A 27,880-nucleotide genomic window follows, 5' to 3' on the forward strand; every position below is an offset into this window, starting at 1 on the left:
AATAGTAACATGATTACTGCTGGTTTTTATTATTGTATTAAATGTCTTCAATACAAAGTTATATATATCTAACTGACTGTCTAATCCTGTCGATGTCTCAAGTAAGAAAGCAAGAAATCTATCTTTGTTCTTTCTGTAAAAAATGTCCATTTCACTAGATTTTATCATATTTTCTGTATGTTTATCTTTGTCATCTTCCTTTTCAAAAGCTTCTAATAAATAAGGCAGTAGGGTACTATATTCATGTTGGAATATTTCAGTATTACGTAAGTTTATTATAAAACGTCCAAAGTGATAAATCACACTAAGTTCTATGTAAAAATCCACTAATCTATCAGCCAATACTTTATAACTGTTGGATGGAACTTTCAATACTACTTCTCCCTCTTTTTCTATGTATAATTCTGGTTTTACCATCTTCAGGAAGAATGACCAACTGATTAAAGGTATGATCTTGTTAATATTTTCTTCATCTATCTGAGCAAAAGATAAAATAACACTCTCCTGAAGTGTAGGATGGTGTAATTTGTAAGATCTTTGGTTTGGAATATTTATCAAATGACTTCCTTTAAGTTCATTAACTGCATCTGATATGTGGCATTTTTTCAGTTTGATAGTCTCTCCATAGATTGCATCAATTATCTTTAGAATCTCTGTAATAGTGGTGTTATCATCAGGGTTAATACGGTTTTCATTAACTGCTGTGTAGACAATAACTGCATACTGTATCATAAAATTCCTCTGATCCTCACCTTTACGTCTTATTGCATTCATTTCTTCTAACATGGCTTCTGTTGGCCTGTCAAAAAATTTACTCCCTAGCTCAAAATATTTGTTGTTATGGACAAATTGATAAACTGCTAAAGGAAATCCTTTAACAGGATTCTCCCGTGTAATATTCCAAACTTCATACTTCTTTAAGACGAGATCACCCTTACAGTTTACATATCCTTTACTTTCTATAAAGTCTGATTTATGAACTGTTTTCATGTATTTTGTGAGAATATTATTTTTCTCCTCCCGGCTTAGTAAATACTTTTTGGAACTAAGATCAATGCAGTCAGACTTAAATAATCTATGACTGTCAAACACTTCTTGACATTGACGTTTGACTGTATCTCTGATTGTTATAATTACTTTAATGTTACCTTTACATACATATGCATGAACTTTGTCTAGAACTGGGTTATCTTTTTCTCTATTGTATATACAATTTGTTTCACCAAAAATATCGTCCAGTAAAACCACCACATTATGTTCCCTTTTGACCATATCTTCCCACTCACTCAATGCATTGAGTTTGATGCATTTATACGATATGTTGTCAGTACAATACATATGTAGAATATGGCGACCGATCCGACTTTTTCCTGTACCTGCATATCCAGTTATCAACAAGACTCCATTCTGTTTCAGCAGTAACAAGCCATCTGTCACTGCCTTAGTTATCACAAATGTACCCTCTCTTACATCTTCCTCAATTAGAGCTCTTGTATCTTCTAAAATATATTTAACAGATAAAGATATGAGTATTTGAATATAACTGAAATCACTTTAAATCATATAATTATCATATATCAATGCTTAAGGCTTATAAAAGTCAAAAGTAAAATAACAAAAAAAAAGCACTCAATTGGAAAATACAAAATAGAAAATCCCTTATTATGGTAAGTAAACTATCATAAGTTATATGGTTTGCTTCTGACCCCCTACGTTTATGGATCCATAGAGGGTTATTAAAATCTATAGGGGGTGAGGCTGGAGGGCAAATCCCCTACTGATTTTAATCACCCTTTATAGCTCTGTAGGGGGTCAGTAGTTAACCGTATAACGAATTTATCGCATGCTGGACTTTTTCTGCTGCGTTTTGTTCAAAGATAATCCATGAAACACAACAACATTAATAGCTGATGTCACCATTAACACGTCATGAACCCCCTATGAAATTTACTAACCCCTAAGGTCTCAAAGGGGGTCACTACATGACAGGGTTAAACCAATTACAACGTGTTTATTTACCCGCGGTGCTATAACAATCATTAAATCTTACAATAATCGGCTATAAATGTTTATATCACATAATAGTTAATAATAAAAAAAAATAGAATTGAAATAGGACCAGTAAGATTAATTCTATTTCAATTTTCAGTAACTATCTAACACCCAAACAAGAACTACAATCCCCTTCCCTTTCATGAATGTGACCTTCTGAATTATAGACTATTTACCAGATTTGTTATCACATAAGCAACATGACAGGTGCCACATGTGGAGCAGGATCTGCTTACCCTTCCGGAGCATCTGAGATCACCCCTAGTTTTTGGTGGTTTTCGTGTTGCTTATTCTTTAGACTAGTTCTCTATGTTGTGTCATGTGTACTATTGTTTGTTTGTTTGTCTTTTTCATTTCAAGCCACATAGTGTTGTCAGGTTATTTTGGATTTATGAGTTTGACTGTCTCTTTGGTATCCTTCGTCCCTCTGTTATCATAACTATTCCAGTATAAATGTATTGCGGTGATTTAGTATTTACCAATTCCTTACAAAAAAACTCTGCAAGGTTATATTTTAAAGATTTCTTGTTCTTGTCCTTTACTTTTTATATTCCTTAAAGATCACATTTTTAAGGAGGTATTTTTGCCATTTTATCTCAATTCTTATATAAATAAGCAAACCCAAATATCATTCCTGGACAATATCTGATAGAAATATACAAGACTTTATGTCCATGTGACATTAAGCCATGTAAAACAGTCTATTATTTGAACTTAGTATTATTTTCATTATGGAATTTGCATAATTTCTTGGGCTTGAAATATTTGATAAATTCAATGTTTATTCTGTATTATAATGTTTTGAGTGGTGCATAACACTTTCACACAATCTATTTTATATATAGATAGTGTTGTGTGTGGCACAGTACATTCTATTGAAAATGTAGTATCTTCGTTGTAATAGAAAGTGTTGTTGGCCGCAAAGAACATTATATCACAGAATAAACATGGAATTCATTAAAAATTTCAAGCACATGAAAATATTGCAAATTTAATAATTAAAAATAATCATGATAATTACAAGTTCAAATAATAGCCTGTTATCAATGGTTATATGTACTTTCTTACTTCCATGTTAAGTAAGCTTTATAATCTATCGCTACATTTGTAAATGTTTCCATCATAATGAACATACTTGATTTAAAACATACTAAAACCCATATTCAAATTACATGTATAACTAGAGTCTCCAAGGATCTTGTGTCGCTCACCTGATATGTTTGTTCTTAAAAAAATGCTTCATATAATATCTATGGATTAACAAACCAAAAAATACTTACCTTCAAGTCTTGTTTGATTATTTCCACCTGGAAAATGGAAAACAGTTGTATAAATTGGTCTTACTGTTACCTACATAATATTCATTTCTTAATTTGGCGTATAAATATTCTCATACGCTGAAATCAGTAATTTGGTTTTCACACATATATATCTAGATTTCGCGCCTTTTCTCTTGTCAAGAAAAAATTACTGATCAGATCTACACGTATATTTTGCATTCATGATATGCAATAGACCACTTTCGAGTTCATCCGTCACCGACAAAAACTCGTCAATTATGCACGCCTTTATGACGTCATTTACCAGATAGAGGGGCTCGCCTGTATCCCTGCACTATTTACATTCATCAAGCGTCTTAGTGATCGTCTTTGTGCAGGATAAACTAGAAATAATGGTTGCTCTGTAGGTACTTACTGACAATTTCCTAATGACAGCAGTGTTGATTGTCAATTTTGAGAATTCAATTTGCCGAATAATTCGTACAATATAGAATTATAGTTTTCCAACCACTCGCTCAACATTGGAAGGAAGTGACGACGCCCCTAAACGCACAAATGACGGTGATAAAGGCGCGTATAATGGACGAGTTTTTCCGGTGACGGATGAACTCGAAAGTGGTCTATTGCAGTTATATCTTTTTCTGATTGAACATTTTTATATTTGTAGAATTCCTTCCGTTGCTCGGAGATCCAAAGACCACGAATTACATGATTTAGATGACCAGAGTTGTCACAATTTATTTCTATTATTTATTAAACTGATAAGTACAATTTCTCATCCCAAATTGCTTTTTGTTTTATTTAATACCTATTATTAAGACAATTTTTATGTTCGTATGAGTATAGTGAAGAGGAACATAAATATATTTATAATCAGTTTAAAAGGCTTTTAAGCTACCTTAATTTTTACAGTATTTTAACTATATACAACATATTAATGAATTGCTCAGGGACGTTTGACATTTAAATTACCCTACCTCCTCATTTCAGTAACTAAGTCTGTTGTTAAAAGAAAGTAGGAAGATATTAAAGAGATATTCCAAACTCAAATGATCAAGCCAAACTGACAACTTAAATGTCCTTGCTAAAAAATGAATAAGGATTGACCAAAAGACAATCAACCTCTATCAAACACATTATAGAAAACTACAGACTGAGTTAGAAGTACTCTACAAAAAACCAGTGCTCAGGGGTAAGCAGATCCTACTCTACATTTGGTACCCATTGTATTGATCATGCAAGTTCAAATTTTGATGATACATTGTACACATTGAAAGCCCAATTGAGTGATGTCAAATTTGAGAAAAAAGAACAGTTTTGTGGTTATAACAATTTGGCTAAATCTGTTATCAAACAGATATTCCATAACAATCAACAATTAGCAATGGTATCAGTATCAAATTTGAAATTATGATTTCAACTTTACCACTTAATACAAAGGCTAAGGAATAGATAACCTTTAAATAGCTGTATTTGGCAAAATTGTTAGAGATTTTTGGACCTCAATTCTCTTCAACTTTTTACTTTATTTGGACTTTTAACATTTTTTGATTGAAGCATCACTGATGAGTAGTTTATAGACGAAATGGGCGTCTGGCGTAAACATAAAATTTCAATCCTGGTATCTATGATGAGTTCAATTGAAACCCTTGTTTTCATAACAGTTTTATATTCCTTGCAATAATTGTAAGCAGTAACCCTCTATCAAGGAAACATGATAGGAATCCCAAGCTTCCCCATATTGTGTCACCTTTGATATGTATATTACCATACAAATCCTTGTTTTAACATATATTATATTAAACTATATATACAGTTTCAAATTGGCAATGATACTATATACTGTATAGATGGTTAAAAGATTTAAGAATTTTCTAATGTGTGTTCCATTATACTACTTTATACTATACAAGAGTACACACGCTGAAATGTCTCACTTCTTTACTGATCTTTGTTTATATGTTATAGTCCTTAATATAATATAAAGCTTAACTACAACTATCACATAAACTTAACGGGATCCAGGAAAATGGGGTCAAGGACAAACAAATCAAACTGGAAATACATGTAAACCTTACAATCCTTCTATACACCAGATATGCCTTAAATATAGTTGAACTGTTGCACATGGTAATGTAAGAAACAAACTTAACCAGGAAAATTTAACCTTTATCAATGAACCATGAAAATGAGATTAAGGTCGGATGAATCCTGCCAGACAGACATGTACAATGCTTTTCAACTTTGTACTTGGTTTGCTTTATAAATATATTGATATGACTATGAGCTTCACTGATGAGTCTTGTGTAGACGAAACGCACGTTTGGCGAACTAAATTATAGTCTTGGTATCTTTGATAATTATGCACACTTTACAATCATTACATGCTTTAAATACAGTTGACATATATTGCATATAGTATCCAAGTAACAAACTTAACCAAGAAAACTTAAAATTGACCAATGAACCATGAAAATGAGGTCATGGTCAGATGATAATTGCCTGACAGACATATAAAGCTTACAATCATTCTCTACACCACATATCATGCATATAGTTGATTTATTGCTTATAGCATTATAAAAACAAACCATAACATTAAGCAATGAACCATAGTCAAATTAAACATGCCAGACTGACATGTACATTGTAAAATATTTTCATAAACCAAATATAGTTGAGCTATATTAAAAGAAATGGACCAAAAAACAAAACTTAATTTGAACCACTGAACTATGAAAATGAGGTCAGGGTCACATGACACCTGCCTGTTGGACATGTACACATTACAATCATTCCATACACCAAATATAGTAAACCTATTGCTTATAGTATCTGAGATATGGACTTGACCACGAAAACTTAACCTGGTTCATGAATCAATAAAATTAGGTTAATGTACATCAAGTGAAAACAGGCTTGAAGACCTTGCAAAAAATGCACTTACTAAATATAGTTATCCTATAACTCATAATAAAAGAGAAATTAAGAATACTAAAAATCTTAACCTTTTTTTCAAGTAGTCACTGAACCATTAAGATGAGATCAAGGAAAACTAGTGGACATACTACAGACGAAAACTTCATAACATATGTTGAGACATTTATATTCAAAGTATGAAGGATCCAGGTCTTCTACCATCCGACATATTAAGCTTTTAAGATGTTTGTTAACGCTGCCGGAATACTATCCCTATGTATGTCGAGCTTTCTGAGACAGAATTCTCAGGCTGGACAAAAACATTGACAATCTCATATGTATGTTCAAAATTGAATGTATTTATAGTATTTGTAAATACTAAATGGACAAATCTATTTGTGACAGCGTTTTTGAGGTACATGATGTACTGAAATAACAATTTTTGTTTATTTGTTATTATCAATCAAGTAAAACACTTACATGTTATCATTATCCAACATGATTTATGTTACATGTGTTAATTACCTTCCCTTCTTGAGACAGAGACATAATTAAATGACAATCTTTTCCGGGCATACGATACAGTTTTGATCCTGTATTTACAAGTTCGTGAAAACTTGCATATAGGTTATTTTTTCCCTGGTATACAAAATTTCACAATGGAAATTTGTCCTTCTCTAGATATTTTGGCATTGCTGAGGACAATATTTCAGCATACATAGTTATAAAATACTGTCTTAAGGTAAATATTTCATAGGACAAAATTTTGCTCTACAGATACTGAATCAATCTTACCTGATGTGTCATCCGCACCATGGCTACAGAATTAAAGAACAAGGGAATACTAAACCATGCCTACAGGTCATGGCTGCAGAACAAAACAACTGAATACTGAAAATAGCTCACCTTGTTGTTCAATATGTTTACGCTGAATTTCCATTTGTTCACCTTGTTGTGCCATCTGCTCACAATGTTGTGCTAACTGTTCAGCTTGTTGTGCTATCTGTTCACCTTGTTTTGACCCCTGTCCATCAAGCATAGCCAAATGTTCATCATGTTCTTTTAACATCTTGTCATGTTGTTCATATTTAATTTCAAGTTTACATATATGTAAAATAAGGTCAGCTATCTTATTTTGTTTCTTATCTGATTGGTCTTGCAACTCTTTAATTATCACTTCATTCTTTTTTATATCATTCTTACAGGCCTGGAGTTTCTCTGTACATTCATCTTTGTAAACAATAGGTTCAGTCGACAATTTCTGTTTTTTAGCTTCCCCTTTTTGATGGGAAACATTTACCTGGTGGATTTTCTTTTCATGCTCTTCTTTATTACTCATAAGAATGTCAATTGATGATTGCTGATTGTTTATCTTTTCTGTCAGTTCCTGTTGAGACTTTTTACAGCTTCTTAATTCTAGTAACATATATGTAAGGGATCCATCCAAGACAACATGTTTTGCCAACTGAGCTTCTTTAATCATTGGCAGACCGCCTTTGGTACTAAGACGTCCAATGGCCTATATAAATTGAAAATACAGAGCTATTTAACTATAGGAGGAGATGTTTGGGTAGCCACAAAACCATGTTCAACCCACCATTTTTGCTTAAAATGTCCTGTACCAAGTCAGGGATATGGCAGTTGTTATAAAATAATAATTCGTTTATATATATGTTGCATTGTTTGTTTTTGTTGCACTTCAGTGTTCTGTTGTTTCGTAGTTTTCCTCTTATAGTTGATGTGTTTCCCTCGATTTCAGTTTGTAACCTGGATTTGTTTTCTCTCAATTGAATTATGACTTTTATAAACAGCGATGTACTACAGTTTCCTTTACTTTTGAACATTACAGAAGAAAAATTGTGGTCTTCGATAAAGAATTAAATGCATTCCTGTCAGTCAGGGATACTACTAGTACTATAATACAAGTCATGTTTATTTACTTTTAAGGATAAAAGTTATTTATTTAATTTCAAGGTTTGAATTTTCTTAGAAAAAGTTCTTTTTACAACCATTGACAATTATTAAATTCTCAAGTGTGTCATTTTTCATGTTTGCTAATTATCTCACATAGTTCTGCCCTGTAATGGTGTCATTTTAGTGTATATACTTACACCTTCTAAATCTCCCCACCATTGATTAAAATCTGTTAACGACAATATTCCATCTTTACTATGGACTGACTGGTTTCTGTACCATTTAACTCTGGCAAGGTCTGCGCCTGTACTGATATCATTTGGATGTGGTAAATTATCCCAGCCAGTAACAGGGGCAGATTCACGTGGTAGCAAGTTCCGTAAAAGGCAAACAATCAGAGTTGTATCAAACTCTGCTGAAGTACCTGTTTGGCCTGAAACAGATATCATATAATTATATCATGAGGGTGAGGTCATCAGTTATCCCAGCTTGTTACAGGGACAGACTCAGGTTCTGTAAAAGGCAGATAATCATTGTTATACATGTATCGAAGTCTTCTGATCTAACAATAGTTGTTACAATAAATCATATTATAATAATGATAAGTAAGACCCCTTTTTGGCCCCAAAATATAGTAGTTTTAACAAAATTGTTTGGAATATTTGGTAGATTTTTCATATTTGAGCTTGAGTCGGATCGTTTTTAATGTCTTAATCAGTTAAAATCTTTCACAGAAACTAATTGATTCAAATGAAATAGACACTTAAGTGATCAAAAAGTGGTCAAAATCTTTCGTCAAATGAACCTGAAATTTGAGGCCAAAATCGGTCCTTACTGGAACTACTCCTTTCATAACAAGTGAGATTAGGATAAATTTCATTTCAAAATAATAATAAATAGACAAGACTGACTGCATCCTATTTCAAATAAATTTAAACAGGGGCATATTCATTTAGCCTTTAAGATTGTCCATAATGAAATCCAATTTGACAAAAGAAGAATTGAAGTTTGAAAATGCCAACATTTAATATACTATTGAGGATATCACAAAGTAGTTTGTTGTGAACTTTGAAAGTCATCATTGGCCTAGTGAGTCATGTGAGTAGCTACTGAAAATATCATGTTGCATGCAGGTTAAGCCAACTTAATCAAAACATTCTTTTTATTTCGTTTCACTTATTATACCACACTTTCTTCAAAGTGATAAAAATGATCTCCTTATTTGAAAAATAGAAAAAAAAAGCTACAAGACTTTATAACTTTACAAGAATACATTTTAAAGACATAATCCTGATGTTTCATGCATGTTCAGGACGAGAAAAAGTTAACATTTCTTTAGTTTTCTATGTTGTGTCATGTGTACTATTGTTTTTCTGTTTGTCTTTTTCATTTTTAGCCATGGCGTTGTCAGTTTGTTTTAGATTTATGAGTTTTACTGTCCCTTTGGTATCTTTCATCCCTCTTTTAACAATAAATACAGAGTTATAGAGGCAATCTGAAATGATGGTCAGGGAATTATGGACAGCAACTGTAAAATAGTGGTATTTTGGATAGGGACAAAATAAATGCCTTGAAACAGGCAATCTATGGACCCCTTAAAGATTTATTGCAATGGTTCTTAATCATGTTAATGTGCAGAGAGCATTGGCACTATCTTTATACACAAGGCATGGTCCCCGTTGAAGCATTCTGACCAGACAACATTTATCACAAGAACATACATAGCTAAAACATACCAGGACTTGGATATAAAATATTCAGTTGCAATTTTGTCATAAAACGGAGGCCTCTCAAGGTCACAGAACTTTTGTTAAGTTCACTGGCAAGTCCTGCTGGAGGATGGACATAATCAAAATACACCCGGACAGCCTTTGTGGCAATCTTCAGATTCAGGAAGTAAAACCTGAAGAAATTTGACTCTTCTTCTGTTAGACTCATGTTGTTTCTCTAGTAGTATCTCCTTTTCTAAACGTCTTTGTTCTGTTTATATATTGGTTTATTTTGCTTTCTACAGTGCTGCCCTCCATCACTATAGCTACTGTCTACAACTACATCTTTGTTCTGCTTGTATTAATATTGGTTTCTATTGTTAGAGCTGTCCCTAACATCCTGTTGTCACTGTCTACACTACATCTTTTCTTTCAGAATGGACCTGTAACATGTGTAATAGAACAGACTAAAATATATAAAATATTCTGTCCATCTGTCCGTATCTGTCCATATCGTACACTAGGAGATGTAAAGATCGGCTTGTTTCGAGGCTAAGGCGTTTTCACACCTGTGGTTTAAATGTTTGGATAATGGATAGATGGGTGCCAATATTTCAGCCTGCATATTTATGTAATAGTTGCCGCTGTACATATGCAGGCTGAACTGATTAATGTTTATGTTATATGTTTATATGATATGAATGTGTTCAGCTTTTACAAAACCTGAAGATAAGTTGGATGTTAAGGTTTACCTTATATGGCCTTTTTAAATTTATTTGACTTTATTGACATTTTTAGAAATGAAATTAATGATACAAGGCAATATATGATCGTCATGCAATCAATAAAAGATGAAAACAAAATGTTCAAAGTTGTGACTGAAGCACTCTGTGGATCAACCTTCATCAAGAACGTTCAAAGCTGAATAGTTGATTAAAAGGTTAAAGATGATGGTTCAAAAGGTACATGCATCTGCCGACATGATTGCAGAAAGTAAAGAAGTTTATTTATTATTTATTTAACAGTAGAGCAAATTTCTTAACAATAAAATTTAAGCTTATACACGTGTATTGAGCCATTTTATTGCTTAAAGTAAAGTAGAAATATATACATACTCAACCTAACCATACTATTTAACCTACTAGGAGTTGAGCAGTTTTCACTGTTACTCTTAAATGATGGCCCCGATGAGAAAACCAAATAGTTCTGAATCATTTGAATTATTGATCTGAAACGCTATAAACATGATAAAGCTTTTATATGTTAGGGATTTTTTAAAACCTAAATCAACTTGTATGATGCCCGTTTGAATAGGTTTTTTTTTCAATAGATGCAAAACCTTAAAACTTTCAACTCAAGATACTGTTATCTCATGGTAATGATCCAATTATTTCTTTTTTTTTTAAATATGTTTAAATATGACTTAAGACTATTAAATTTATTTTGCAATTGAAAATTATTTGATATATTTCATGCCTTGGCTTCTATACATAGGTAACAATATCATTATCAAAGCTGTACAGGCATCTTGTTTTAAAATGAATTTTCTTCTTTTGAGAAATTTTTATTTAGTTATTCAATTTTTCACCACTTACAACTGTCATAACTGTCTGCCTCTGGTTTTATTTTATACATTTACTTTTAAGTATCTGTATTTTTTCATGACATTTTGCTTTGTTTCGTTCCGCATTTATTTCGTTTCAGACAAAGTTTATAGGTACCCCTTTTTTCGTCCTTTTTTTAATTTTTTAAAAAGCAACCCATGGGTTAAAAGTTTTTTATTCAAAACTGAGATTTATCAAATTCAAATGTTAACCTTACTATTAAACCCCTTTTTGGTTTTATGAAACAAAGACTAATTGACCAGGGTTTAAACTTTTCAGGAACAACATGCAAATATTTTAGCATTTCCAAAATTAACATTTTTCCATCTAGTGTTTGACAAAATGAGTGAACAGGCAAGTTATGTAGTTGATGCTTTAACATTTTCAAGAAATAGATCGTATCGATCAGATGGATCATTGTGTAAATTAAGAGTTAGTGCTCATAGCCTTGCCATTGAAAGAGGAAGATATTTAAAAGTGCCCAGAGATCAAAGAATTGGTGAAATCTGTAAAAGTGTCGAAATTGAAAATGAACAGCACATGCTGCTTCACTGCAGACAATGGCAGAGGTTACTCCAGTACTAGAGAGACTTTTGTATTAAAAATGTTCAAAATTACCAGAAAAAATATAGCCACATACATTTACATAGTGTGCTATAAAAATAAAATGAATCTTATACTTAATAATACATCTTACATGCCATGCATGCCTTAAATGGCACTAAAACTATTTTCTTTTGTAACAAATTGTTTAAACATGTTAAATGCAAGAAGTAATCTATTGAAATAGATTTTCATTATAATATAAAATATAGGAAAATGTATGCCGTTAATACAAGACAATAGCGCCTGATGATAATAAGCCTGACCGGTTTCGGTCCTTCAAGGACCTTCTTCAGAGGCTGAATGGTTACTTGTGTTTTTGGATTCCTTATATACTTTTCCATTGACGGTTGACAACCGGCGGTTCGGACTGATCCATTTGTCCGTTACCAGGGTGATCAAGTACATACCGGCGGTTGTTTAACCGGCGGTGTAGTAAAACATCTCTATACACCAACATTCCAAACCAAGAAGGTCTGGTTTCCGTTGCCAAAAGCCTACATTCACACAAAGCGTCTTATCAAATATCCAACAAAGGGCTATTAGAACTTCTCAAATTAGTCCTTCACTGCAACAATTTCACTTTTAACAATAGAACTTATCTACAAGTCGGTGGCACAGCCATGGGCACCAAAGTAGCTCCGTCTTTTGCTAATATCTTCATGGGATATCTAGAGGAGAAACTATTAAACGGATTCCCTCTAAAGCCATTTTTATACCTAAGGTTCATTGATGACATTTTCATTATTTGGACACATGGTAAAGAATCGCTCAATAAATTCATACAACACATGAATTCTCAGCATAGAACAATCAAATTCACTGCTGAAGTATCTGAAGAACAAGTTGTATTCTTAGACACTATTGTGAAATTCCGTAAAACATTGGGCACAGTTGAGGTTGAACTATATACCAAACCCACTGATACCCATTCGTACCTCCATTACGATTCGGAACATCCAATACCATGTAAAAAAGCTGGACCCTATGGACAGTTCCTTCGGGTAAAAAGAAACTGCACAAATGACGCAGATTTTCAAAGACACTCGGCAAGTTTGTTGAAATATTACAAATTCCGAGGCTATAATGAAACTCTTCTCAATGCCAGCCTTAAAAAAGCAGAAGCAAAAGACCGTAAAGCATTACTAAATCCAGTCCAAAAAGACACCAAAAAAATGACAAGAATACCTCTAGTGTTGAGCTATACAAAAGCCAGTCCTAATCTAAGAGAGATTATTGACACTACTTGGCCATTGTTGCATATAAAAGAAACAACCAAACAGATTTTTAGTGAACAATTAACCGCTCTTTGCCTACAAAAGAAATAAAAACCTCAAAGACATTCTAGTTAGAGCGGCTTTCCAATATCCGCCAATCACACCGGGGACATCTGGTATCAGTACACTAAATAAGTTGACCAAATGCAGCAACGAAGAATGTAGCTACATGTATTGCCCATGGATCAATTTCCGAAGGTCTTTCACAAGCACATTCACAGAACGCAAATATAGAAAAAACTAAATTGGTGACTGCAACACACCAAATATCATTTACATGATTACATGCAAGTCTTGCAAACAACAATATGTTGGCAAAAGCAAACGTCCTTTCAAAGCTCGACTCAGCGAACATCTCCGATATGTCAAAAATAAGTCAACGGAACCTACTGGTAAACATTTCAACCAGACAGGACACAACATCCACCATATGTCTTTCAAAATCATCGAAGTCCTCTGGAACGATCCTAATGACAACACGTCAGACGTCCTTAGGAGCAAAAGAGAGGATTATTGGATCCTCCAACTCAGAGCGCTAAAACCGATTGGAATCAACAGTTTAGAGACTTCCAAATTTCAGTACACCACTCACTCTATTCTCTAGATTTTCATTATAACTTTAATTTTTTATTCACATACATATATATATATATATATATAACTGTTTGTATTTTACTACCATGTATTGTAAATTGTTTATCAATTCGGTCATTAGGCCAAAATAAATAAATAGTGTGTTTCCGGTTTCCCGACCCTACCTCCTTTTCTGACGCCGACCCTAAACATTTTATTGACAAAAAAAAAAAATGAAAAATCCGGATTTTTTGGTCTGTCCGGATCCGACTTTTTGTTTAGAAAACTATGAATCTTCAAAACGTTTGATAGCAATGACCAATATAAATATGTCAAGCGTTTCATAGACCAAGATTTTAAATAAACAAGCATGGCTGCAGCTATTATTAGCTGTCAAATATGCAAAACGTGATCACATGTTTGCAAAATATAATGGCATCAATTCTTGATTATTACAATATGATGAATCTTTTTTAAGAATAACATGATGGGCAAAAAAAAAGTTTTATGACATACGAAAACTTTTGACAAGACCATAATTGACAAATAATTTTAAGAGTAGAATGAGATCAATTTACTGCTAAAATCAATCCAGTTTTTGTTGTAAAATATGCTCAATGTGTAACAAGAAATAGAAAGCTTTCCCCAGTAGGCAGACATGGTGTATGATTCATGTTCATTTATAAATGAATCTACCCCTGCACCATGTCTACTTTTATTCTTTTAAATTTTCTCTGGCTGGTCCCAAACAGTTTATACCAGCATGACCAGAGATGGAAAATAAATCTACATTATTTTTCCATATATTTAATATAAAGACAAAAGATTCTCACTTTTCTCAAAACCTGAAATTTTAATATTGTCAGAACCCCACTCCTAAAGATTAAATTCTGTCAAACATAAAAAAACATCTGTTTATTAAATAAAGGGGGTGCAAGAGCATTGCCCCTCAAAAAATCACAGGCTGCTGCTTAGCACCAATTTACAGTGTTTCTACTACTAAAACAAAAGGGTGGTAGGGAAGGGTAGGAATCTGTTCCCACATGTCTACCTTAACTTTAAGTTATGTTTAGCTTCTGCAGATACAAAAACATTAAATTGAAAGGAAATTTTTATTATAAATGAAAATATATAGAGATTTAATTAAGTACTATTATGAATATCAAAGAAGCATGCAGGCTCATCAAATGATTTAATTTGAATCTTTATCTGCTATCATCGACAGAAAAAAATAAAAAGTTTTCATAAAATAAAATGTTTTACCTACCTACCCTACCTATTTTTTTTCAGGGTGAAATAGGAAACACACTATTTATTTATTTTGGCCTTACCAATAATGGGTTTGTGCCAATATTAAGTTAAACCAAGGACTTGATGGTTAGACATATCTAGGGAAGTTCGTCCGAATCGAAAGTGACGTCACACTGTCTACTGTTTATCTAAATCAGAAACTTAAAAAAAATCTAACTTCCAAAAAGCAAAATAGTAGCCTGGGGTCCTGGCTAATCTTGTCACCATGCGCAGCTAGAGAAATAGCAAAATTACATGTTAGATATAGTACTTTTAAAGTTTAATCAAATATCTTAACTATCACATTAAAAAAACGCTATATAGAATTTGAATTTTTTTATTTTGAAAAACTTTTAGACATGTTTGATAAAAATGCCAAAAAATAAAAATTTGAAATCTTTTTAAAACTATGAATTGATAAGTCTTACACGGATCAATTACCCAATGATATGTTGATTAAATTACTTTCCTCTGTTCTACAAGAATTATTTCTCGTAGTTTTTTACGTTTTACTTCAAAGTTTCGAATATACTGGTACTCTAGTATTTTATATAAAAGGAAAACAGAAAATGCGGCAGCGACCCAGACTATAATTTCTCACGGTCAGATGAGTGTTTTTCGCCAGATCAGATTTTGCGTTTTGATCAAGATCTGATTTCACTTTGAAGTAAACGTTTGTAAAATGTCCCAAAACGTAGATGATGACTACCAGAAGACTAGAGCGCTTGTTAAACGTTTAGATGGAACCATATCTCTATCTCATTTACCTAACGATGAGGATAAAAAGTCTTTGAAAAGCCTTAAAGTGCTAGATGAAGAGACCTACACTAAGGTGTGACTAATATGAGGCAGGCATTACCTGTAAAATTATGGGGACGAAGTCTGTATGATTTATTTTTTGGAACTAAAATATTTGTAAAAAAAAATGAGAAACAGAAATACCGTTACGTTTCCGATTTTGGTTCTGTTGTTGGGGATTTTAGTTGTGACGTTATTGAAGTTATGACGTCATATGCATTATAAACATCGCGAACAAACGGCCGTTAAAATGTAATAATAATTTTTGACTAAGTATAACTAGAAGACTGAATAAATAGTCAACGATTAATCTTACAGGGTGATAGATCATGTAATATGATTCTGTACACTACAAAATATAATATTTAACAAGTCAAAAAGGGTACATCACCTTTAAATAACTATAAATGAACAGATACAAATGTATTAGATATTTCGGATAACAGAAACCCTTCTTCGGTAATAGCACAATTTCAAATGAATCATGTAGTATATTCAAAATCTTGAAAATTTTAAACAATTTAGGCACTTATAAATATGAGGAGGTGGTACCATAAAGTTATACCTTCTACCTAACTCCTCTAGCATGCATAGAGTCTAATCTACCAATACCTAATGATAAGGGACAGGTTTTGGCAAACTGAAATATTTTCAAGGCTGGTCTTTTATTATTATGATTATCATGATTATGATAACCTAATCAGAAATCTTTGAAAGAGGCATTGAGAGGTGAAGTAAATAATTTTGAATTTATACCAAAAATATTGTTTTATTCATAGGATTTAGAAGACATTATAGTTAGAGATTTTTATCCAGAACTTCCAACCCTACAAGAGAAAACTGAATATTATGAGGCATTGAAAAGTAATGATCTTGGTAAACTAAGAGAGTTGCAGTTGAAATATGGAACAGAAGGAAGGCCCTCTTCAGTTTGTAAGTATTAGATTACAGTAATAGTTTTATATGCCAATGAGACAAATCTCCATCATAGGCACAATTTGAAAAAGTAAACTATTAAAGTCTAAGTATGGTCTTCAACACATGTACATGTACATAGCCTTGGCTCACATGGAACAGCAAGCTATAAAGGGCCCTAAAAATGACTAGTATAAAACCATTGAAACAGGAAAACCAATGGTCTAATCTATTTTAAAAAATGAGATACAAGAAACACTTATGAACCACATCAACAAATGACAACCACTCAACATCAGGTTCCTTACTTAAAATACATGAGATAGGTGGAAACAAATGTAGCCCGTTTAAAAATACCAACCTCCACCTTTACTGTCACAACATAGAAAGACCTGTATAAGTCAGACTGTCTATAGATAGTATATGAGTATTGATAACAAAATATTTCTAAAAAAAATTTGTATCCTGTGACTTTAAAAGTTTATTGAACATGTTGTAACGACTGTTATTGTATAGGGTGAAAATGCATGATTTTATACTATTAGCCAAAATTCTACACACTTTGTCTTGTGAATTGCATTCCTCATTTACTACATTGTATTTCCGCTTCAAATCCATCAAAGTATATGAAATAACAAATAGAACCTGACAATATGGTTCACCTACACAACAAAACAAGAAGACATTTGTGAGTGTCCACATTTATTTCTTGTGTACAAAATTAGAGATCGTAACTGTTACACCCATACACCAAAATAAAATAATTTAGAAATTCGTATACCATGTATACATGTGTTCGCAATTTTTTCTCTGTTAGTTATTTACATGCTGTTTAATGTATGTCCATAATTTGCAATACACCAGTGACCAGTAAGCTTTAGGTCACATTGTTATGAATTCAAAATGGCATTGCTTGCATGTATATTTTGAAAGCGTCAATTGTGAATTGATGCCATGAAAATTGGTGATGTTATCCAATCAAAATGAATAATACAAACAATGTTGGGTAAGAATAATAATGTAAACACATGTATATGTTGTTATATTTAACTGCAGATAATACACCTGCAACCTTTGAAACACCAGAACCAGAGAGTAGAAAAGATTCTCCTAAACTACATTCAAAACAAGATCATGTGGAGAAGAAAAAAGAAGAGACAAGTAAAGACAGTAAAAATGGTAGGTTTGGATTGTTACTGACACATGTTGTCTTACATGATATGTAACATTTCGTCCCTCTTTTACAAATCTAAGTGATAAAATTATATTATAGGGTAATTGCATGAATATTGGGGAATATTGTCCTGAGTAGAATTTTATATTGCACAAGCTTGCGAGTGCAATGTATGTTCTATGAGGGACAAAATTCCCCAATATTCATGTAATAACCCTTTTATTGTATAGCAATATAATATTTTGAAAGTAAAAATTGGTTTAAACTAAGATTGATGAATTTTGAAGATTTATTGCACTGGTGCAATATTAAAATTTATTGCATGCTAACTTTTGGTTACGTTCTGTGGGAAATATTATATTGCTATACAATAAATATATATATATGATGATAAGTTTACAGTCAATTAAAAACCTGAAATATTTATGAGCCTCTAATTTGGACACATACTTCTGGATTGCCCATACTTTGAATTTTTCATTAGTACAAACTACTGAAAAATGGCATAAGTTTATATTAAGTTAGCTGCTTGGTCATGCTGAGTGAGGAGGAGTTTTTCAAAATCAGTCACACATCCACCTTGAAGAATCTTCTGATTTCTGGAATACTGTTGTAGCACAACCATACCCGCCAACTGCCACTATTTGCAGGGGGTTTCCCCAATGGAGGCTCCCAAGTGGAAATTTTATAAGAGCAATTTTGTCCACTATTTTAAAGAAAACAATTAATTTAACAATGGTTATGAGCTCAAAGAAGCCAAAAGAAAACACATTAGAATATATTTGAAGGCCCCCTTGAAGGTTTTGTAGGACTATAAGAACCATCTTTCACAAAAAACTCCCATGGGCATTTTGAAAAGTTGGCAGGTATGCACAACATCATATGCATTTTCTTGTTTATTTCATACGAAATAATCATTAGATCAGGCTAAATGATATCAACATGTTATTTATTTGATAGGTACTAAGAAGTTATCATTAGACCAGTACCTAGCCAAGAATACCAGTGAAGATAATGCATCATTCACAGAGATACTGGAAGAAACCCAACAAAAACACAGAGATAAACATGCTTGGCTGTTTGAAAATGAAAAGTCAAGAACTGAAGTAAGTGAACAAAGCCAGAGCATATGTAGAACCATTAAAAGTGCAGTTGCTATAGAAGCAGTGGCCATATAAACAATAGTTCTACAATAGTTGCCATAGATACTATAGCACCAGTCAAACATGTAACTGCATCTGTTTATCATTGAAAAAAATATATTGATATATATATAAACAAAATGGTTTTATAACTTTTGGGTATCTCAGGAAAAAAATGTATGGGAGGGTTTGACTCCACATGCTATTTTGTTAGTGGGTGATGTGATATGTTACAAGTTAAATGAAACTATAAATTATGGATGGAGTCATACAAAAAAAAAAGGTTGCCCAACTCCCCAGTACATTTTTTCCTGGAAAAACTCTCATACTGATTTGAAGTTTTTTCCAAGCAATTTCAAAAAAGATCTTTTTGATAATAAGTATTAAGTTTCGTTGAGTAAGTCATACGGTGTAGCAAATTTTCTGATTGTTCATGTATTGATTTCCATAGACCATTGTTTACTTGTTAAAGTTTGTATTAAAGTCAATTCAAATGGAACCTCGTTTGATAAGTCATAAGGGTTTTAGTAGTTCTCATTTCATGGGATATTTTTTGAATCTTGAGCCTATTTCTTCAGTCATGGTTTATTGACATTAAATGTTTTGCATATTTTATAATATTTTCATTTCAATGTTAACATTGGCCTAATTCTTTCAAAATGACATAAAGGCACACCATATCAATATGTCAACAGTTTTATGTAGTATGCATATATATATATTTTTAATTTTTCTTAGCAACTAAAAATTATATTTAGCTTCTTGAAACTTGTTATTTCTAAATTGGTTAGCTTTACCTTTTGCTTTTGGTTTATACTGTGGATTCTTTTATTTTTAAGGTTATTGATTTTCTTCAATCAAAAAAAGTTTGTATTTTGGTGAATATTTGATTTTGTGATTTTGCCAAAGAACTAACATGTTACCAACCTTAAAGAAAATTTGTAATAATATAGACATTTTATATTGTGATTCACCTGTACCATGAAATCCAAGAATATTGCAATTGGTTTCCAATGACCAAAGAATAATAATGAACATGATGATGATAACCCCATGATCTTTAAAAATGATTTCTTACTTTTAGGAAGAGAAAGAACACCTAGCACTACCATCAGTTGAACAGCAAGCAGCCATTGAAGGGAACCATGATATAATCAACAGTTGGAAATACAAAACCAGAAATGCTCTAATGTATGTGCCTGATGGGGTGGAGTTTAGCAATGAGGAACTTGTTGATATGAAGAAAAAGAAACCAAGGAAAATAGTACATGACAACACACGCTTTCAAATTAACCCTTGGAATCGGAATAAAAGTCGTGAAATGATGAAGCAAGCTGCATCAGCTAAAGCGATGGCCAATTGTGGTAAAATAGGGCATGATGGGAAGGAAATCTTGCCTTCAGAATCCCCACAAATTAATGGATATGGATTTGTGGGTACTCCATCACCAGCCCCTGGTGTAGACGAGTCCCCATTAATGACTTGGGGAGAAATTGAGGGTACACCATTTAGGTTAGATCCTGCAGATGCTATAACAGCGACACCTGGTCCTACGTTTAAGGTAAAGTTGTTAGGTTACTGTCATATCAATATTAACCCAATATTCTGAGATGTACAAGGTCTACTAGCATGTTAGCAATATGTACAAAACACTGGGTTTTTTTTTACATAATAAACTTTTTTATCAAATAGAATTCTAGAAGAACATTTTTTTAATATAGCAACTGTCTTACTGGACTCTGATTTAAATGAACACACTGGAAGAACAACCTGTGAATTAGAACTTAGATTTTTGGACATTTATTGATATTGATACTATTAATCTCAAAAGAATATAACTTTCTTAAGATGTTTCATTTGTTAATAGTTATATAAGTTAAATATTGCAGTTTATTGATTTCTATACAAATTCTTCTGGTCAGGGTACCTTTATGTGTACTTCTAAATATTTCTTTCATTTCTAAGTATGAAAATTTAGTATCTGTGTTACTTCCATCCAGATATGTTGTGTTGTCAATATTACTACAAGGTTTGTAGATAGTAGAGCATGAGTTAATATAATGTCTTGGGTGTGATCATGTAAAATTGAGAATGGAAATTTATGGGGAATGTGTCAAAGAGACAACAACCCCATCATAGAAAAAACAACAACAGAAGGTCTCCAACAGGTCTTCAATGTAGCGAGAAATTTCCGCACCCAGAGGCGTCCTTCAACTGGCCCCTTAACAAATACAAAATGTTTATAGTAGTTCAGTGATAATGAACGCCATACTAATTTCCAATTGTACACAAGAAACTAAAATTAAAATAATACAAGACTAACAAAGGCCAGAGGCTCCTGACTTGGGACAGGCGCAAAAATGCAGCTCAGGACTTATCAACAGTATGTGCATAATGTTGCTCTTGTAATAGAAAATCACAGCTAACTACCGTAACATAAACAACATGGTGGAAAAATGAAGGGTTATAGATGGTCTTCTGTGGTTTAATTTCATTATTTTTAAACTGATGTTGCTGTTTAATTTAATCATTTAACTAAGTCTGATAACGTATATCCTTGGCCAACAGAAAAAGACAACACAACCATCTAAATCAATAAAACACTACGCAGAAATCTAAAATTAGAACAACACAAACTTTATCAGAAAAGAGGGTTGGACTCAGATGCTCCTATAATATATGTAATATAAGAATGTTATTTCACCAACAATTAGGTACCAATAATCACTTAACTGTTATAATGGATTGCAAATAAAAGAAGTTGCATGTTAAAATGTTTTGTTTTGTTATAGATACCAGACGTTCCGAGAAGAGATGAAATAGCACTAGAGTTAGCTGAAAAAGCCAGTAAAGCTCATAGAGATAAGAAAGAAAAAGCCATTAAATCAGTTCAGGCCAGACTTTCATCGTAAGTATTAAACTTGTTTGTTCAAGCAAAACTAACGAAGTAAATTTTAAATCTTTTTGTTCAGGCTATACTTTGGACTACAAACTATAAATCTGTTCAGGCTAGATTTTGAACCTAAGTTCAGGCTAGAATTTCAAGGTAATTATTGAATTGCTCTAAAACAAAAAACATATTGATCTTTTGATTGGCCTAATCTTTCCCGGTCTCTCCACCTATACACAAACACATATGTCATTAAGTAACTCTTTGAAAGGAAAGAAGATGTAACCTTTGACCTCGGTGAAACAGCAACCCAACTACTAAACCATTTTAAAGACATGGTGTGATACAATAGACAACTATTTATGGCATTTCCCAATTGTAGGCAAATTTTGACTAAATTTCTCACTAAATGCAAGAGAATTGTTGTCAACAAAAAACAATAAGATATGTACAATAGTCTGCTTTGTCAACTTTAAATGAAATAATAACATAAGTGAAATTGTGTTTTTATATTGAAAATTTTTACTTTTGCCAATTCTGAATCTGATATTCATGGTAAAACAAAATTGTTTTTCTATGTTCAGCCTTTTACTTGTTTATCAATTTCTTTTACAGGCCCGCAGCCAGATTTGGTATGAGTACAACTGACCGAGTAGCATCTATGTCTCCTGCAGCACAAAAACTGGTCAATTCTCGATTCAGGATTCGTACAAATACAGATAAAGCTCTCAGAGACAGTTATAGTCCTTCACCGATACATAGACTACCAGGAGACAAAACTCCTGTCAGACTCACACCAACAAATACACCAAAAAGTGTCAAAACTCCAAATCGGACACCTGGAAGTAAACGTGATGGAAGTGACATTACCTCCCTTACTGACAATCTCCTCAAACTACCAAAGAGGAAAACAGCGGCAGATTTCTTTTGATGTTGATGATTTTTATCATTTATTCAAAGAAATATTAATCCACAAACACTTTAATAGTAGCGGTCAATTAATTCAGATTGATTGACAGTGAACATTTCTTTGTGAGATAGGCTGTTTTGCGGCCATGTTGGTAGGGTACTATGAAGTTGACATACAGTGACAAACACTGTGTATTCTAAGTGCCAAACAAGTGAGAGAATTGACAACTACATTGTAGTCTAAGTGCTGAACACATAGCAGACTTGAGAGAGGGATCCATGCAGTTTGAAATGAAACAATAACAGACATCATATCACAATCCGTTGTTACTTGTGAAAAGGATAATGCATACTGGTAGTTGAATTGAAAAAAATAGAGCTATGTTTTACTTTATTAGTTTTATAGAAATTTCAAGCTGCACTTAACTGGAAATTATTATCATCTAACTATAGATCAAGTATTTGCTACAAATAGGAATCACATGGTTTAAAAGTGGAGAGGCAATGGTGAAAATGTTCTTTAATAATCAAATACTTTCAAATTTTGAGAAATACCAAAATCTATATACAGAAATAGGGGTCACATAACTTTAATACTTTAATACTGTTTTGGACATTTTGGGAAGAACAGGTGCACTTTTGCTGTGTTTTTCCATGCATGTGACCCTGCCCATTGTAATGTTATCGTCTGTAATTTGCAGACAATAAAATTCTTTTATATATATTCTATGTCATCAATATTTTTTTATATTGCATTCCATCATGTCTGTTCATCCCACATATACATGAAATACATGTTGAGAATTTAATTATCAATCCAGAGATTATTGCATTGTTTATTTCTTAATTTGTGAAACTTTTAATAAAAGGACAAATATATGAGATTATTTTATGTAGATTTTGTAAATGCAGCATACAAGTTATTTTCTTGCTATAAGTTTTAAATGGATCACACAGAAGCTTAATTTGTTTTCAGTTTTGTTATGACAAATATTGATGGCTAAAACTATTTTACTGTATGTAAATATAACTGCTAAAAACTGAATATCATGTAGACATGATTCGTCTGTGATGTTACAAAATAGAAATCATTCAAGGTGGTACTTCCAGTGTAATAAGTCTTGAAAATGTATTTGAAGTTCAAAAATTCAATATGAATTTTCATTAAGTTCTTCAATAAAATGTTTACTATTTTGTGTTGTGGTGTATTTCTTATATCCTGATGTACCAGTCTTTGATAGAGAAATCTGCAAGATTTAATACCAATTAAGTACTTTATTGGTTAATCCAGAAATTTTCATAAGTGGGGCACATTGACTGGCTTAGAGGGGACTCGCTCCAGTCATGTTTCAGTGATTGCCTTAATAACCAACAAATTATTTCCCATAAAAAAGGGTGCCCTGAGCCCCCTACCTAAATCCAACTATGTACTTCAATTTTAGAAAATGAGTCAGAGTGAGGGCATGTCAGCAATTTCATTGTTTGTAAAATAAGAAAATTATTTTTGTTGTGCCTGCAACTTTTGTTGCAGAAAGCTTGACATAGGGAAAGTGATCCGTCTGCAGTGGCTTCAGCAGTGGCAGTGTTAGCTTCTACTAGTAACTTCTTACTGTCATTATCCAACAACCTTTGAGGTATTTAAATACCTATTGCCTGACCAGCATAAAAAATTGTCAACACAATTTGTCCATTTAAATTGTACAATATGTATTGTGAGAGCTCATCAACAGGTGGTCATTTAACTACCCAGTCAAAAATCTTCACTATTCCTAAAAGGTAAAATTTAAATGACTGACAGCTAGCTTGCTTTCCTCATGTATCATGACCAATGTCCTGAATAGACTATTCTATTTAGATATGGGACATTTTAAGCCATTTCTTTTTGTGTCTCTAAATAGTCCAGATGAAAATTTCAATCAGTCGATTTAGTTTATTAAAAAAGTAGATATATATTTGCTTCATGGTGATTTTAATGTGGGATGTATTTTAAGTTTTAGAATGTTTGTGAAATGGATTTTTTTTTGGAAATGGGTTAACAATGAATATCTACAATTTTGTCATTTAAAAGAATGTGTTGATACCTGGCCTTGCGGTCATAAAACTTTCGAGTCAGTTTTTTGTACTCATACTCCAAAATTAACCAATCAAAATGCTGGATTTCATGTTTCGAGCATGATTTTTGTGCTCCGAGCACTGAGCAAAGTTTTATGACTTCAACCCCTGATCTAAGGCCACCTTTGTTAATTAATGTATGTTCAGGTTTGTTCCTACAGTATAGAAACATGTCATTTGTCAAAGTGATCTTTGTTATATTATTTTTTGGTAAGTTATATATGGTGGGTTGTTGTCTCACTGACATTACATCCAACTGACCACCATTTTATGTACTGTGGATTCATTTTTTCTTCGTTGGATAACAATTTTCGTGGGTAAAGGTTAACAACGAAATTAAATGTTTAACAAATAAGAAATTTACCATAGAATTGCATGCAGACTTAGTTATAAACATGAAATTAAATATCCAAGAAATGCAAGTTTTCCATTATTCACGAAAAATTGATACCCACGAAAATAAATGAATCCACAGTATGTGATTTTGTGCTTATATTTATTCTCATTACTAATTTGAAATTTTATTCAGTCTTACTTTCTTTTCATTTCAATGTCTAATTGTATTTTGATCCATTACCCTTTCCCCTCTGAAAAAGCTTAATTTTTCTATTTGTTCCATGACATTTTTATAGTATTTTTCTCAAAGCTTTGTACATTTGGTGTGATGCTTTATCATTTTTATTGCACATCAAATTCTGTCAATTTTTCTTAATAACAGTATTTTTTTCAAGAAAACAAATCTGGACTTTCTCTAAGTGATCAAGATTTTACCATCTGATGAATATTCATAACCATTGCTCAACAACTTCTTGTTTATTGAATACTTATATTTAGGGTATCATAAAGGAACAATAGATGATTATTCTTGTTTCCCCGATATTTTTGTTTACAACTGGTCAGAATGCATTGATGAAAAGCAACACAATGTGGAGTATTAATTACTTTAATCACAAAGCTGTACAATTATTTACATCTATACATATGTATAAGAAAATATGTACACAGGCAATAAAAACACTTGGAAAAAAAATTGACATAATTTAATAATATATAATAAACAGAAAAAATGACTTATAAAATAAAGGATTAAGGAAGTTTTAGAACTGTTCATGTGCCACTATTAATTAACAATACATCCAAATACCTCAATACAGAGATGGAATTTATCAGGGGAAATTACTCTAAATTTATGTTATCAGGGGAAATAACTCCACTTTAAAGTATGTTATCAGGGGAAATAACTCCACTTTAAAGTATGTTATCAGGGGAAATAAGTCTACTTTAAAGTATGTTATCGAAGAAATAACTCTACTTTAAAGTATGTTATCAGGGGAAATAAATCTAACTTAATATATGTGGTAACTTTGTGGTTAAGAGCAGATTCTATTTCTTACTGATATGCCTTTCTTCTGAGCTTCATCATTCAGCTCACTGCATGCTCGTTGACTTTTAACTTTCAATTAAAGTCCTTCAATGCTACATTAATTCCAATACATGTAACCTTTTGCTATCATTATGAAAATGATAATTTGAAATAAAAAAAGAAATCCATGTTAAAAAGAGAAGGTATGATAAAGCCTCTTTTTTTGGTCCCTTGATTTCAAAATTATCAAAAAATATTAAAAACTTATCAAATAAAAACAATCCTATCATTATAATATGGAGTTACAGCTTAAAACTTTTTGAATTAATGATATAGTGTAAGTTGACAAAATAGTCTCATTTCAAGAATGTTTCATTAAAACTGGTTTTACTGTATTCATGGTATTGTTTGCCTGTTGAAACAGTATCAGTGACCTGGCTTGTATCAGGAAAAATTATTATTTGGCAAAGATTTTTTTTTGTCAAAGAAGAAAATCTGGATTTTTTAAAAGAAAAACTAAATGGGAAATTACAGAAAGGCACTTTATATATAAATATAAGCCTTTTGGCAAAGATAAGGTCATCTTAAGTATACATGTTAAAATGTAAATACAAATGTGACGCTTATTCTGAACATGTAATAATTCTTCACCCATTTCCTTGATAGCCTATTAGAATATTAGTTATAAGGATGACCAATCATTATCTATATTTCAGACAAAGAAATATGACAAAATAATCTCATTCAAATACAAAGAATTCAGTATCAACTATTAAACTTCACAACTTACTGGTTCTATGATAGACTGATGGTAGAATAATAAACTAAAACACAATGAAAAGAAATCACTAAATTATAACTTTGATGAATCAGAAATAGTTATTCATCAGTTTCAATGCACCAAATGTGTAAGTTTTCAAAGTGCCATGAAAAATATTCAATCCATCTGTTTTGTTTTAAAGCTGTATCATAAGAGTTTCCCAATCACCTAGCTGCCCTCCAGAGGAAAGGAAATCGGAGATTCTTTTTTCGGAACAGGAAGTGGAAAACTAACAATATAAAAAAAGTCTGTTAAACGTTCATCTGTTGTTTTATCCAGTCTTTGTGAAGTTGTGATACTTCAGATATTCCTTTATTCTACACGGTAGTCGTAGGAAGTCAACTTTCGTTGATTTGACGTGCTTCCTGACGACCATTCGAGAGAGATGTTGGAGACGAGCTACTTTTGGCGGAGTCTGATAAAATCTGATCGTTCCGTCTTTATCCCTGTGAAGAAAAAAAAATATGGTTGAGAGACAATTCTCATAAAATAATTCTATCAAAAGTATGTAGGTATATGTGTGATATAATGTATGC

At 32.2% G+C, this 27,880-nt stretch overlaps 3 protein-coding genes across 6 annotated transcripts in view; 2 read left to right on the forward strand and 1 right to left on the reverse strand.

Moving 5' to 3' along the window:
- Positions 1–27,880, forward strand: part of LOC134728098 (uncharacterized) — a 313,423-nt gene that overhangs the window by 79,840 nt on the left and 205,703 nt on the right. The window lies entirely within an intron of this gene.
- Positions 15,814–24,097, forward strand: LOC134728093 (splicing factor ESS-2 homolog). Its single transcript, XM_063592500.1, has 7 exons — positions 15,814–16,053; positions 16,799–16,952; positions 17,991–18,113; positions 19,069–19,214; positions 20,335–20,811; positions 22,043–22,158; positions 22,756–24,097. The coding sequence occupies exons 1-7, from the start codon at positions 15,904–15,906 to the stop codon at positions 23,069–23,071; spliced, it is 1,482 nt and encodes a 493-aa protein (XP_063448570.1). The 5' UTR covers positions 15,814–15,903; the 3' UTR covers positions 23,072–24,097.
- LOC134728094 (WD repeat and SOCS box-containing protein 1-like) overlaps positions 26,201–27,880 on the reverse strand; it is a 30,741-nt gene continuing 29,061 nt past the window's right edge. For 3 of the 4 annotated variants that reach the window (XM_063592502.1, XM_063592503.1, XM_063592504.1), the window contains one exon: positions 26,201–27,790. In XM_063592502.1, the coding sequence (XP_063448572.1) occupies positions 27,616–27,790 (175 nt within the window). In that variant the 3' untranslated portion in view covers positions 26,201–27,615. The remainder of the gene's footprint in view (positions 27,791–27,880) is intronic. The other variant, XR_010108769.1, reaches the window with a different exon arrangement.

The sequence above is a fragment of the Mytilus trossulus genome, chromosome 8 (assembly GCF_036588685.1).
Source record: "Mytilus trossulus isolate FHL-02 chromosome 8, PNRI_Mtr1.1.1.hap1, whole genome shotgun sequence".
Lineage (NCBI taxonomy): Eukaryota > Metazoa > Mollusca > Bivalvia > Mytilida > Mytilidae > Mytilus > Mytilus trossulus.

Bases quoted from the DNA above. Each gene is read 5' to 3' on its own strand.
- LOC134728093 (XM_063592500.1), top strand. From the start codon at position 15,904: ATGTCCCAAAACGTAGATGATGACTACCAGAAGACTAGAGCGCTTGTT. The intron at 18,114-19,068 runs GTAGGTTTGGAT...TTTATTTGATAG, and splicing joins AAGTAAAGACAGTAAAAATG to GTACTAAGAAGTTATCATTA. The intron at 19,215-20,334 runs GTAAGTGAACAA...TCTTACTTTTAG, and splicing joins ATGAAAAGTCAAGAACTGAA to GAAGAGAAAGAACACCTAGC.